The sequence below is a fragment of the Crinia signifera genome, chromosome 6 (assembly GCF_055691185.1).
Source record: "Crinia signifera chromosome 6, ASM5569118v1, whole genome shotgun sequence".
Classification (NCBI taxonomy): Eukaryota; Metazoa; Chordata; class Amphibia; order Anura; family Myobatrachidae; genus Crinia; species Crinia signifera.
The window spans coordinates 36,689,802-36,705,222 of NC_139222.1; the positions used below are offsets into that span (position 1 = coordinate 36,689,802).

General features: G+C 46.4%; 1 protein-coding gene across 2 annotated transcripts in view; it reads right to left on the reverse strand.

Moving 5' to 3' along the window:
- Positions 1 to 1,611: 1,611 nt before the first annotated feature.
- The window catches only part of CENPQ (centromere protein Q), a 32,071-nt gene continuing 18,261 nt past the window's right edge, over positions 1,612 to 15,421 (reverse strand). For both annotated transcript variants that reach the window (XM_083146000.1, XM_083146001.1), the window contains exons 6-9: positions 10,228 to 10,357; positions 6,830 to 6,943; positions 6,114 to 6,179; positions 1,612 to 3,258 (exon numbers count right to left, since the gene is read on the reverse strand). In XM_083146000.1, the coding sequence (XP_083002126.1) occupies positions 3,130 to 3,258; positions 6,114 to 6,179; positions 6,830 to 6,943; positions 10,228 to 10,357 (439 nt within the window). In that variant the 3' untranslated portion in view covers positions 1,612 to 3,129. The remainder of the gene's footprint in view (positions 3,259 to 6,113; positions 6,180 to 6,829; positions 6,944 to 10,227; positions 10,358 to 15,421) is intronic.

Genomic DNA, 15,421 nt, shown 5'->3' on the forward strand with positions numbered 1-15,421 from the left:
CTTCCTTCACGATCTAAGTCAGGGCTGGGCAACACCGGCCCTCCAGATGCTAATGAACTACACATCCCAGGATGCTTTGCATTAGTTTTGCTATGTGGCCATGCTGAAACTGATGCAAGGCATGCTGGGATGTGTAGTTCATCAACATCTGGAGGGCTGGTGTTGCCCAGCCCTGATCTAAGTGGACATAGACTTAGATTATAATAGTGTTCAGAAGGTTAGGTTATAATAGTGTGCTTGTGTCAACCTACATAGACCATGTCAAACTTTTTATGTGTTGCCCTATTGACTGTCGACCAATAGGAATCAACCTATGTACTGTCATCCTAATGATCTCCACCCATTTTTTTTTTTTTTTTTGGAAGGCTTTATTTTCAGAACACATAATTAGGTCCAAATGTGTGTGAGAGAATCAGAAAGTGAGAGGAGCGGTTTCCCATTTTTTTAAAGCGGCATTCATTTACACTGAAAAACCAGGTTGATTTTGCCGTGGAAATGATCGCCGCTTTAAAAAAGTAGTGAAAACTCTCCCAAAATCTCTCACTATCTGATTCGCACAACTTATTTAGTGGTGTAATTCCCACTAGGCTCGTTAGTCATGTGCCTAGGGCGGCACGCCAGCTTCCTTTCCTGCATGATGCAAGGAGAAGCGCAGCTAGAACGGGACAATGCATGGGATCTAAAGGCAGTGTCATTTTTCAAGACCAGCCTGTTACATGGCAGTTAGGAGCTGATTGGCTGGTGGTTTATCACTCTCCACTTTATCACTTTTTTAAGCTTGATACATCTGGCCCTAAAGGAGGGGGGGGGGCACATTCCATCTATACTATAAGGAGGCACATTCTAATCTATGGGGGGGGGGGGGCATGTGCTCTCTAAGCTTCGGGCACACTATTCTTTTCTCCCTCCACGCCCTAGTGGATGGTAGGGCATGAAATACCGCCTGTCGGCACAAAAAAAGTGGAAAACACATGCCAACATTTTGCAGTTTACCTCACTTTCACATTTGATACATACTGCTCGAAGTCCCACTGGTGCAAAAGCCTTTAGACGAATATAAAATTGAACATTGGTAAAGGACATGTCCAACTGAGAAAGTCATAGATGATACGTGAGATGAAACAGAGGTTCCCATTCAGACACTTGTCACTTTCAACGGTCTAGGATTTAAGGGGGTCATTCAGACTGCACACCAGGCAGCCAAAGCGATTGCTGAACGGCTGCGCATGGTACGCAGTGCGCATGCTATCTGCCCGAAGGCCCATGCAAAGGCCAGCAAGGGTGATTGATACACTGCATGCATTTAGGGGTGTGCCACTGGCATTTACTGGGTGTTCCCCAGACAACTCAGTCATCCCGTGGCCATTGGGTGGGGAGGACCGCTAACGTCATCAGCAGCCTCCTCCCCACTCTGCAGCATGGCCGTCGTTAACTATAACCTCCCTCATCCGGACAGGTTTGCGCTGCCAGGAAGCTTTCTGAGCGATATTGAGAACAACATCGCCTAGTGTGGAGCTTAACACAATGTGTAATTAGTGGAGCAATTAAAAAAAAAACAGGAGGGAGGTTGCTGATGGGGGGTTTATTAGGGAATAATGACCATGAAACAGGTTTAGTGCAAAATGAAGAAAAGAATAATAATAAACCAGTTTATTCCATGGAAGAGACCACAAACAAATGTTCCTTCAAGTACAGAGTATGTCCGCCAACCACACCAGCTAAGTCTGCTACTCTGAAAAATGAAATAAAAAACAAAAAAACATAACAGCGCCTACACAAACTGGAAAGACAGCACATGTAATATAGGTGAAGTTTAGGGACTGATATTACTTTATTTTGTATGGAAAACTAGAGATATAATTCCTGTAATCTGGTGAACCTTAGGTTCCTACTGACATAGTTCTATTGTATGTTACCGGTAGGGTCAGGATGATACGGTAGGTTAGTAGTAGCTGACAAAAGTGGCCCCGCAGCTTGGAGCGGTTGATGTTGCATGCGGAGACTGAGGCGGAGTCCCCGTTCATGACTAAAGGGTATATACAGTAAGACTGGTTTGGTGCTACTACTGCCGAGGTGAGTAGATAAGTGTGTGGGCCTGAGCTGGCAGTTTTTCCCGATCGCTGCAATTGGAAGATTGGGGGACGTTGGGACCAATTCGGTCAGGATCCTATTTGGTCAAATGACTAATTTTATTCATGCAAAAATGGTTATAGAAAGTACTGCAGCTTGAGAGGCAATAACTGTGGTATTTAACATGTTAAGATAATTACATTTATGACATCTTATTTCAATTATAAGCTCCTATTGATATAAATTGGGAAAATAGATGTTTTTTCTTCATGGCTCCACTGCACTGATTTGGATAAAACCAAGAGAAGATGGTCCGGTTGGATCCTCGCCGAGGTTTTATGGGGGTTCAGGGTCCCGGTGTGCCCTAAAGGCAAAACAGGCTGGTCAGAACTTCGATGCAGGGAGCCTGTTTTGCGCATTCCACTGGATGTATTATTTGGAAATAAACTCCACATGGTGGTAACATTGGATCCTAGAAGACATACTATGGTGTTGGTCGGACCTCACAGGTGAACGTGCCAGAAGAACTTTGACCCATTAAGTACATCCAACTTATTAATGATTTAACTGGAAAATATGAACTTGGGCAATGCTGGGTTCTTCAGCTAGTCATCGAGTCATAGTCAACTTTGCCACTTCCCACCACTTGTGGATTATGGTTTAACATCATAGGCTTGGGTTCTTCAGCTAATCATCGAGTCATAGCCAACTTTGCCACTTCCCACCACTTGTGGATTATGGTTTAACATCAGAGGCTTAAGTGAAAGCCACCAAAAGGTCAACCTTGAGTGGAATACCACCCTTAGTGGAGAAAAGTCATCAGCCCCTTGAAGGTGAGTCAGGTGATGATGTTGCATGATGTTGGATTGATTGTTAATGTAAAAGTCGATACTACTCAAACAATAAACGTAGACATCGGTAAATAAGACTATTAGAACAACTTACAGAAATGAAAAACAGACAAAAGTTAACGCTACCAACATTATAAAAAAACCAACATTTATTTTGTAATATATAGTGAAAAATAAAATATTAAACGTGGATCCGAATACCGTTCCTTTACAGGGAATCCAGTTCAGTGTAGGACTTCTCAATCAGCGCCAACATGTCTTTATACACTGAACTGGATTCAACCTGGGAGAGCTCTCTTAAAAGTTTCTTGGAGTTTTTTGACTTCTGAACAGTTTCCTATAGAAAAAAAAAAAGAAAGAAAGGCTAATGAAAATGCAGCTAACATTAGACAGCGCAAACAAATTGAAACATCAAATGATTTTTGATACTGTAGATCTCTACTGCTGGACAAGGTATCCCAGAGTTCACTTACACCGGCATGCTCAGGCCATGTATAGAACTGCAGCAATAGCATTGTTGCCTAAAAATTAAGGCTAGCATACACCAGTGACTGTGAAAGAAGGATGCAGATTGATTTCTGTCAACAAGTACCAAAGTCTCATAAGCTCTAGGGGGAATTCAATTAGGTGTGAATGGAATGAATTAGCCATTACTGCAGCGCTTCACTGTCAGCAGCCGGTGAATACTGGACTCTTCTAAAAAGACTTTGCTATCCTATGGGTTAGTAAATACTTCGGTACTTGTGGAGTATCACGGCTCCCACGACCTTCATCGTATTCTGATTGTATGCTAAAAATCGCATCGCATCGCATGCGATGGCACCCGATTTTGCACTGAAATGCATCAGAATGCATTGAAATGTGTATTAAACTTGTGAAATGCCCCCAAATGCCATTTGTCATAGTGCACCACCCCCACTATCAACGTCAACCCGAAGCGTGGCGAGCGCAGCTAGCCCGCGAGGGGCGGCGGTACGCGTCCTATGACCTTTTCATACCCCCACTATCCACGTCGGCGTGGAGTTGAGAATAGAATAGTGTGGCGAGCGCAGCGCGCCCCGCGAGGGGACGCGGATACCTTCACAGCTATACGTGTCCCCTCGCGGGCTTCACAGGTATCCGCGTCCCCTCGCTGCGCTCGCCACGCTTCGGGCTCGCCACACTATTCTATTCTCAACTCCACGCCGACGTGGATAGTGGGGGTATGAAAAGGTCGTAGGACGCGTACCGACGCCGCTCGCCACGCTTCAGGTTGACGTTGATAGTGGGGGTGGTGCACTATGAAAAATGGCATTTGGGGGCATTTCACTAGTTTAATACACATTTCAATGCATTCTGATGCATTTTAGTGCAAAATCGGGTGCCATAGCATCGTATCGCATCGTATGCCACTACATATGGCATACGATGGGAGCCGTGATACTCCACAAGTACCAATACTTCTCAGCGAGATCCCTGCTGCTGTAAAGTGAGGCAGTGATGGGGGAATCCTTCCAGCACCTAATTGAATTACCCCAATGGTTTCTAAGGGGATGTCAGCATGGAGCTCATAGGAAAAGTGCAACAGTGGACAGAAGCGTGTTATTCGTGATTGTTAGAACCGAGCATTCATTGGAAGTGCTTAGAAGAACAAGCCAGCAGATGCAAATCATTGACTGCTAATTGAATTAAAACCTGGGGGACAAGCAACCAGTATTCAACAAATATGGTTGCTCAAAAACTCAAGGAGAGTCCGGCAATGGCGGATAACCTGCTATTTACACCTGGCATGCATGCCTGCAAGCTCTGTGGTACAAAGCACACAGGCAACAGTGTGACGTGTTAGGAAGGTGATACGGGGAGATGAATCGTACTTCACCATGTTCTTCACGAAGGGACAAGTACATATATGCTCCATGACTAAAGACTTCAGAGCTGGTTGGCAACGGGTGACTAATGTAGCGGAGGGCATTTTCCCAGCATGCTTTGGGTGCAGTCTTTGCCTTAGAAGGAAAGCTAGTGGCAGTTGCTACTTCATGTCACGTGATCACGTTCAGCTCACGATAACCCGACAGACTGATAAATGATACTGAAGATACCACACCGCTGGTTCTCAAACTCTGTACACAGGACCCCACGCAGTGCATGCTTTGCAGGTCTCCTCAAGAGCCACAAGTGAAATAGTAACCTGTGCGCCTGCCGTGTGACCTGGAAAACGGGAACTGTGCTGGGTCCTGAGGACCGATTTTAAGAACCCCTGCTCTACGCAATAGACAGTGTCTAAGTCCATATCAGATTTTTGGAAGTCTGCTGCAATATGAAATCGCAGCTGTACAGATCCTGCGTGCAGTGCTTGCCTGGGGCATGAAGGTCCCACTAGAGGAATGCATTGGTAGGGACCCATGCATGATAATGTACCAGACAACAGAACATACACCATAGTCCTGTGCAGTATAACATAGGTGCAATGTATCATTCAAGAACACAGCCTTTAACCTGATATGTAGAGGAGGTGGGCCCCTCTAGATAGTGGGGCCCACAGTGGGTTTACCATGTACCTCTGTAGGCCAGTCCATCCCTAACTGCGTGCATCTTTGAATCAGGGGCAGATTTATTAAGCCTGGTGAAGTGATCAAGTGGCGGTGATAACACAGCAGCCAATCAGCTCCAGTTGACAGTTAGCTGATTGGCTGCTGCGCTATCACTGCGCTGTGATCTTTTTTTTCCTAAATCAAATGCTATGGTATGGATAGATAACACTTTCCCACCAAAATCCCAGGTCATACCCGGGATTTATGACTGGATTTTAGCGGGTCTCCACTGCACTGTATTTCAGGGTGGACACAGTTTCCACTAAAATAAAATAAAAAAAAACAGGAAAGCAGGGCAGTGTGTGGTGATCGGTGGCCAAGGCAGTGGGAGGAGTCTCCATTTATAATCCTAGGTAAGAGCCATTTCCACAGCTCGTTACCCGGGAAGAGACCCACTGAAAACCCTGCAGGGTAAAAATCCCGTGTCACTTTACCTGGGATTTTCAACTTGTCACTATTTCCACTGACAAAAATCCCAGATAGGTACACTTTAATGTGCAGAAACCCAGGATTTTTAATGTCAGTGGAAAAGGGGAACAAGAAAACAAAAACAAACAAAAAATTAAAATGCGGGAACGGTTCTATAGAATATTCTTTACAAAAAAAAGCAAACAAAACATACCTGCATTGTCGGCGCACTAAAGGTAGCTTTCGGAAGCTGTAGGGGGTCCAAATTTTTAACTGCACCCTGTATATCAGAAATAGAAAAGTGAAGAAGAGGCCGTGTGCTCCGACACCATACAAACAGTTTAAATACCTAAGTGACCTATATAAAGCCCTGAATGGCCAATTCAGGATCACAGAACACTCATTGCACCGTCCACTGCAGTGAGGAAGGGGCGGGCAGCAGCAGAACACCCAGTGTTCCGCTGTAGAAGCAGGCGTTTCAGTATAGACTGACTTATTACCAAAGGGGAGCGAAATCATTCGATAGTCAGTGACCATCGAATCATTTCTCTTCCCTTCAGCCGCATTGCAAGGGGAGTTGTACGCGTACACCTCCCCTCGCATGCTACAGTGGGGATGCGACGGTGGGGTTCGGCCAGGCTGCGTTTATGGGCTTGCTAGGCAGCCAACCTGAATAAGGCCCTGAATCCAAAGCGTGGCTTCAGTATCCGAAAAGCTTCCTGACAGAGGCCACATTTTGTTCCGATGACAAATAGGAACACAGCAGACGTCAACGATTATCTGCAGCCTGTGAACACTGACTGAGAAAGGAGACCGGTATCGTCCAAAACATTTCAGGGTCATGGAAGAATTATGTCACCTTGCTCTTATTCATTACGCTTCTGCCAGTGAGGACATGCTATTTGTCATTCGCCTGTTAATTATACACACCGGTGATTGGTCATCTCCATCAGCTCGCTGTTCCAACGACTCAAGCTTTGCTTCTATAGCCTCCGTAGATTCCTCGATCGTGTTTGCAGCCTCCACGGCCTTTTCCGTTTCGTTCTAAGCAAAACAGAATCACTGATTTGACACCATTTCTGCTTTATAGCACACATACATGAACTGTACTCAAATGTGTGATCGGTCTTGGCATGCTGATTTGGCTACTGTCTACTTTGCCATTGCTGTGACCGCCACCAGTATTAGATAAGACCAAGGTCAGCAAGGGGACCAATTCACAATTAAAACAACAACAACAACAACAACAACAACAACAACAACAACATAATGGAAGAGTATTACGTGAAGGGGAAAAAAATAAAAAATTACGATTATGATCCTTAGATCCGTGTATATAAAGTAGACATATTTAATATTTTTAAACTTGGTCCTCAAGTCACCTTTTTTAACAGTCCAGGTGTCTAGTATATCCATGTGTGGCCACAGGTAACTTAATACTTAAGTTAATTTGATTTAACATTTGGGCAGTATGGGTGGTGTAACTGGTAGCATTACTGCCTTATAGTACTGAGGATTGATTCCATGGCTCCCCCTTTTTATCTGCCGCTTCTATCTGTGCTGAGGCATGGATAGACTTAAACCTAGAGATGGCCATCGACGATTCAAAATCATCAATGGTTTACGGCCGATGTCGAATAAGTTCAAGATTGTTGATGGACAGACGGGATTTGAGAGCTTTCCAACGACCTTGAAAGGACTTTACCACAGCTCCCCAGCCCCAAAGAATGCCATCTGTTGTCAGCAGAATTTAATCGGGTGTGGCAAAGGAGGGGCCCATGCTCAGGTGGGAAGGTGATCCTCTGTGAATTTAACTGTGTGGCAAAGATCCAACCTCTTGTCATTCGGCAGGAAGACTCTCTGGGCAACTGTGTCCAACCGAGCTACCAAATAAAGCATGTCCGTGGAAGGAGAAGTGCAACCATGGGAACTCAGATGTGTCAGATAAGTTAGGCGGAGATGATCTCGAAGTACCTCTGAAGACTGGGTCAGCAGAAGGAAGTCATCCAGTCGTCCAGGTAAGGGTGGATGCAAACTCCCTGCTGGTGAAGGGTTGCCGCCATCACCTTTGTTAAGGCATGTGGCGCCGTTGACAAACCGAACGGCACAGCCGGTACTGAAAACGACGCCTCACACCGAAGGAATTGCTGATGAGCCTGGTGTATCGAAATATGCAGGTAGAAGTCCCCCAGTTCCAATGAAGGAATTATTTGTGATGTATTGTCTTTTTATGCTTGTATTATATGCAGTATATGAAATGTATTCACTGGCTGGCTAAACTGGTGTACTAAAGTTTAAACGGTATATAAATATTGCCTATTCCCCTACGCAGTTTTATTACAAAAACCTCCCCCCGTTTTCTGAGCCCCCTCCCCTCTTCTCTCCCCTCCCCCTCCTCCCCCTCCCCCTAATACTACAGCTACAGGGAATACAGGTAGCAAAAATCATAGGCACAGATAGGATATCTTGGTTGCAGATCCAGACTTAATAAGTTGCTGGTGCTGCTGTGTGACTGTAAAAGGTACCTTGTTCTTCAACTGTAAACGAACAGAGAAGCTAACGAGCTTAACGAAACAGGGTTTGTTCAGAAAAATAATATACACCCTGGCCTAGCAGGATGCTGCAGAAACCAGCAAATTATAAGCACTATACAGGTTTGTTTCTAAAAATAACAAATACGCCAGCAATGTAAATGGTATATTCTAATCACTAAGCTATAGTGTTACTACAGAATATATATGACAGACTGTAATAAAGCTAGGCAAGAAGCATACAGAAATATATGAAACTGAATCAAATAGGAGCAGAACCAAGTACAGAGACTTATACAGTAATAGGAGCACCTTATACCCGACACCAATACAGACAAGTGAGGTGGGGCAGAGAAAACCTGGCACCGGGGCAGTGGAGGTATAAGAGAAGCGGATACAGTTTCTCCCTGCCGCTGAGCAGGCAGGCAGTCTGTAGCAAGATGGCCTCTGGACACAGGAAGGAGATTTCACTCCCCAATAGGAAACCCAGGACAGGTCGCTGCCAAGGAGATGGAGGCGGGGCCACAGAGCACAGCGTCACCCCCTTCTGGGATCTCCAGGGCAGACGCCATAATGGCTCTGTGTAGCAGAGCTACAATGCCCTGGGGGTCTAAGCAGTGCCTCAGAAACAACTGAGCCCTGCTACCAGGCCACCAGGGGGACCCCCCCAGAGGTGTGAGCCCTGATTACCGGCCCTCCGTTCGTGCTGACCGCTCTAAAAAGTGTGGGCGGGGGGAGATGTAAAAATAAGGGTTGAAAATAGCTCTCTCCTCAAAAAAAAGGCGCCCTGTTACCTCAGGCACCAAGAAAAACTGGAGAGGGTATCAGGGAGGAGGAGCAACGGGCTGCACTTCTCTAAAGACGGTAACTCCTTGGTGCCTGGTTCCTTCCAGAACCAACCATGTCCAAGCATCCAACATAGGGCCGTATTCAATGAGCCTAATTCGCCATGTTTTCTGGCGATTTTGTGCTATTTTCATGCTGTACGGCGAATTTTTTACTAAAACGGTGAATCACCCTATTCAATGACCAGATGGCGAATACATTTCAAGGATTTTTTCGCCATGATTCACTGAGTAGCAATCACTATCTTTTTATGGTGAAGTGGAATGTGAACTTTTAAAATAAAGTGTTTTGTTTTTTACATTTGGTATCAAGAAATCAGGAATTTTATTCTGAGGAGGGGCATGCTATTTTTATTCATGTGCTGTAAGTACATGAATATATATTTAATTTAATGTATTTAATTACACTAGCAGCCAGCAGGGGGGCCGGAGCCGAGCCGCTCATTAGATGTTCATATATTCAATGCACCTGATCATTACCATATGCACGATCGGGTGCAGTGAATATCTGCTTCCCTGCTGGCTCTCCGGGGGGGCAGCCTGTGCTGCCTGGCACTCGGGGAGCCCACCTCCCCCCCCCCCCCCCCACAAACTTCTGGGGCAGGCAGGGAGACTTCCATCTCCCTGCCTGCCGCTGTCCTAAGGCTGCGAGTTAAAATTCGCCAGTCAGGGGCAGCGAGCCCCTGACTCGTTGAATACTGGAGCCGGCGAGGCTCCGGAACGCGGCGGGCAGTGGCGAATGTGCAGCGAATCCTAAACAGGATTCGCTGCACGTCGTCATTTTTCTCATTGAATACTGCCCAATGACTGAAAGGAAAAATAATTATTCTGCAAAGGCGTCGAAAGAAAGCCGCAGACTTAGCTTTGAAAGGTGAAAGCAAATCTGTGACTATGGCTCTGATGATTGTGGTACAAAATATTGGTAACTGGTCAGGATTTACACACTACGTACGGTCAAAGAATCCAAGGTTTTCTGGTTTATTTCCAACTTGCGTTGTTCCTCGATCAGCGCTCTTTTCAGGCTTTTCACATTCCCCAGCTTGCTCACAGGGACTTTTATTTTTTTACAGTGTTGAAGAATCCTTTAAAAAAAAAAGGCACATGTTACTCAAATGGACAAATATACCCAATTATTTTATTATCTTATTAGTTACAAGCCCGTCAAAATGAAGGCTTAGTCCCTACTTGCACCTACCTCCAATCTCTGTATCCAGGGAGTTTGAAATAGATCATTTTGCTTTCAGTTTCTGTTAAGGAGTAATTTTGTCTATAGAGTGGCCTCTAGTGGTCACTGGGAGTACTTTACCTCAGAGGTGAGGAGAATTTCGCCTAACACACACATTTTCCTTCAGATCTACCAACAGTTCATGTTTTCCAGAACACAAAAGAGAAAAGAAGTAGCGCTGATGACAGTATTCAAAAAGAAAACCTAAAGCCCGGCTGCTAACTAATTAGGATTAAGAATCCTGATACGGAAAAACAGACAAAGAGCAAAAAGAAAGCGCACAGGTTTAGGTATTTAGAAAAAGCCAGTTAGAGTGTAAAGTGAAAAAAAATAGTTTTATATATATTTAAACATACAATAAAAACATAAATTGACAAATAACACACAGCATCAAAATGTTATAACAGGTACTCGCCGATACCAAACGTACATGAAAGATAAAAAATACAATTGAAAGAATATATATATATATATATATATATATATATATATATATATATATATTCTCAACTCCACGCCGACGTGGATAGTGGGGGTATGAAAAGGTCAGAGGACGCGTACCACCGCCGCTCGCCACGCTTCGGGTTGACGTTGATCGTGGGGTGGCGTTAACAATTGGGGGGGCCATTTCACACTTCAGGGTGGCTATTTGGGGTCTGTGGGCCATTTAACATTGTTCCCTATGTAAAATCGGGTCAATTGGCCCATTTAACATTGTTCCCTATGTAAAATCGCGGTAATCGCGTCGGTCGCATCGCATGCGATTTTTTTTGGCCGCATGCGATGCGACCCACGCAATTTTTTTCCTTGCGATGCCTAAGATCAATATCGTGGTCGCCATACTAGGAAACAAGTACCTAATATTTTAAAATGACCTCATTATTTACAGAAAGTGAATACAATAAAAAATGGTCCCAATTGTAAAAAACACGTTTGGTAACAGCCGGTACCTGTTATAACATTTTGATGATGTGTGTTATTGTTTGTCAATTTATGTTTTTATTGTATGTATATATAAAAATTCACTTTATACTCTAACTGTCTTTTTCTAAATACCTAAACCAGTGCGCTTTCTTTTTGCTCTTGGTCTGTGTTTCCAGAACACCCAGCTGCTGCACAGGTGCAGTCGTTAATAAGGGTCACATTTTCAAATACGTGCTGTATTAATTTCATTTTACACATCCACAGGTGAAGTGGAAAACATGACCTGTTGATAGATCTCAAGTACTGGTTTGGCCACCCTTGCTTTACATGACAGGTTTACCCAGCGAGATTGATATGGACGAGGACCCAGCCGCGACAAGTTCATACACACTTTGACCCTTATTCACTCGCAAAGGCAAATTCCTTCTCAAATGGACAAAAGCATGCTGCACTGCAGGTGGGGCAGATGTAACATGTGCAGAGAGAATTAGATTTGGGCGGGGTTTACTTCAAAGTGAGATCTATATTGCAGTTTAAAAATAAAGCAGCCAGTATTTTCCCTGCATAGAAACAAAATAACTCACCCAAATCTAATTCTCTCTGCACAAGTTACGTCTGCCCCACCTACAGTGCAGCATGGATTTGTCGGTACTTGTTTCCTATCTGGGCGCCCAGGTTTTCTACGTACGGCACCGTAATGAAATCGGATCGCATCGCATCGTACACATACACGATATTGAACGATGCGATGCGATTTCCCATAGGAAACAATGTGAAATGGCTCAATTTAGCCAAATTCTCATAGGAACAATAGTAAATGGGCCAAAAACACCCCTGAACATTGAAATGTCCCCCCAAAAGTAGTTGACGCCACCCCGCCATCAACGTGAACCCGAAGCGTGGCGAGCGCAGCGAGCCCGCGAGGGGCGGCGGTACGCGTCCTCCGACCTTTTCATGCCCTACTATCCACGTCGGCGTGGAGTGAGAATAGAATAGTGTGGCGAGCGCAGCGAGCCACCGAGCCCGAAGCGTGGCGAGCGCAGCGAGCCCCGCGAGGGGACGCGGATACCTTCACAGTTATACGCGTCCCCTCGCGGGCTTCCCAGGTGTCCATGGCAACGCAAACACCTGGGAAGCCCGCGAAGGGACACGTTTACCTGTGAAGGTATCCGCGTCCGCTCGCCACGCTTCGGGCTCGGTGGCTCGCTGCGCTCGCCACACTATTCTATTCTCACTCCACGCCGACGTGGATAGTAGGGCATGAAAAGGTCGGAGGAGGCGTACCGCCGCCCCTCGCGGGCTCGCTGCGCTCGCCACGCTTCGGGTTCACGTTGATGGCGGGGTGGCGTCAACTACTTTTGGGGGGACATTTCAATGTTCAGGGGTGTTTTTGGCCCATTTACTATTGTTCCTATGAGAATTTGGCTAAATTGAGCCATTTAACATTGTTTCCTATGGGAAATCGAATCGGATCGCATCGCATCGCATCGTTCAATATCGTGTATGTGTACGATGCGATGCGATCCGATTTCTCTACGGAGAATAGCATGGTGCGCAATTAACTTAGTGGGCGCCCAGATAGGAAACAAGTACCGATTTGTCCATTTGAGAAGGAATTTGCCTTTGCGAGTGAACCAGAATAACCCCCTTTCTGTAGCAGGTAATCCCTAGCGACGTCCCTCGATCGAGTTGCCTGTACAGGCAACGGGGGATGTAGCTAGTGAGAAGGTGGGAAACGCATATCGCTAACGATCCAGTTGTTGCACACTACACATTATTAAGAATTGGTCATAAGGAACGGTCAGACTAGATGGGCTAATTGGTTTTATCTGCCATTAAATTCTACATAAATGTTAAACTTTGGATAAATCTACTGTGGCAGCATCCGTACACACGAAAGAAATGTGGAAGATCCAGTCCAGGTTTTAGAGCAGCAGCAAGAAAACCGATGTGTCAGGGTTGGGCTGATTGGCAGAACATGTGGCTGCGCAATAAAAGGGTTTCCAGGGCAGGAGGTCATTGCTCCTGATGGTGGAATAGCTGCCCAAGTGTTATGCTGGGATGTGGGCTACGGTAGGGATCACTGGTGCATTATGAAGAGTTTGAACTCTGCTGGGACACCTGTACTCTGCTTGCTGTAACTGTACTTGCCTATGCTGTGTACCTGGTATGCTGCAACCTTGTAGATTTACAACAGCTGTAGAGCCACAGGTTGACCAGCCCCCCAATAACATCTTGGCCCCTATTCTAACTGATACGCTCCCCTGCATGTACTTCCAGGGGATCGATTTTTTAACAGTGCCGACGGGGGGGCAACGGGCTGGGAGATACGCCAATGGGAATGCCCAGCATGGTACTTCCCCGGTGATGGGCGCCTGCAGATCTGAGACACCACTGAGGTGTCTCAGATCTGCGAGTGCTGGAGAAATCATTCGATGGTCACAGACCATCAAATGATTTCTTCCCTGCACCCAAGGCTGCAATTGGATGTTTAGAAAACATCCATTTGCAGCTGTACGGGGGATCGCGGCGTGGGGGGGGCAGTGTCTGGTGGAATCACAAGGCTGCGAAATTTGTAGCCTCTCGAGTAGGGAGGCCAATCCCGGACCGTTTTTTCAATCCCGGGATGGAGGAGCTGTGCGGCGGCATGCGGTGGAGGAGCTGTGCGGCGGCATGCGGTGGAGGAGCTGTGCGGTGGCATGCGGTGGAGGAGCTGTGCGGCGGCATGCGGTGGGGGAGCTGTGCGGCGGCATGCGGTGGAGGAGCTGTGCGGCGGCATGCGGTGGAGGAGCTGTGCGGCGGCATGCAGTGGAGGAGCTGTGCGGCGGCATGCAGTGGGGGAGCTATGCGGTGGAGGAGGCGAGGTGACTCGGCTGGCCAAGGAGGAGGTGGTAATTCGGTGTCTGGGCAAACGCGGCAGCGTGGGAAACAGTGTGTGGCTGCGCAGCGTGATGTGATCAGTCACATCACGCTGCGCAGCCACACAACCTTGTTGCCAGGCAACGCAGCGTGATGTTAAAGGTCACGCTGCGCAACCACACAGTGTTCCCACACCGTCACGTCTGCCCGGACTCAGAGTTACCAGCCTACTCCCCGGCCCGCTCAGTGCTACACGGGAGAAAGGGATCAAATGCGCATGCACATTTCGGTCCCGTAATCCTGGGATTGGAGCCTCCAATCCCGGTCAAAAATGCCCTAAATCCCGGGATCCCGCCGATCCCGGGATTGGCATCCCTACTCGCGAGTCAACCAGAAAAACCTCCCTTGTCACCTCGAAGGAACACCGCCTATGTCAGATAACAGACCCAAGACAAATCTCAGAGTAGTATCTAGATTTGGATTATCATTTGCTAGAAAACCAACGTGGGACTCCAAAACTAGTAGTGATATTACCGCCATCAGGAGGTCCATCCAGTGAGGCAGGGATTACCCCTTCCCCAAAACAAAGAACAATGTCCAAAACAGCCAAAGCAAATAATCTAAGAATGGTCTCCAACGACCAATGCACTACTTTCAAATCTGCAAATTCAGGAATGTATTTAAGGGTACAAGGCAGACCAAACCATTGGTGTAAAAAGTATGTCAAGTGGTTACTGCAAGTCATCAGGCCCACACTTATCGTAACACAAGGAGTCCTTCAGTCTGATTCCGCAGCTACCTCACCTTCTTCAGAACAGGACTCCATCAGACTCATCCCAGAACTGGACAGACAACTCTGATGATTCCGAGACTTGGAATGTCCCAGCATTCTCTCTATGGTGGGGTCCAAACAGGCTCATATAGGGAATTTAGCCAGCTGGCCCCATTACCAAAAATACATGTATGGCATAGAACCATTCACGAGGCTTCAATGACAGTGGTAAGAGTCAAAGGCTCTTTTACAGTAGCACAAAGAGACCAACCTAGTCCCAAACTGCAGCTGCAGAATTAAACATAAGGCAGCCAATCCCTGGATCAGGATCGGTGTGATCCCGGGATTTGGCCCTAAAATTGCGGG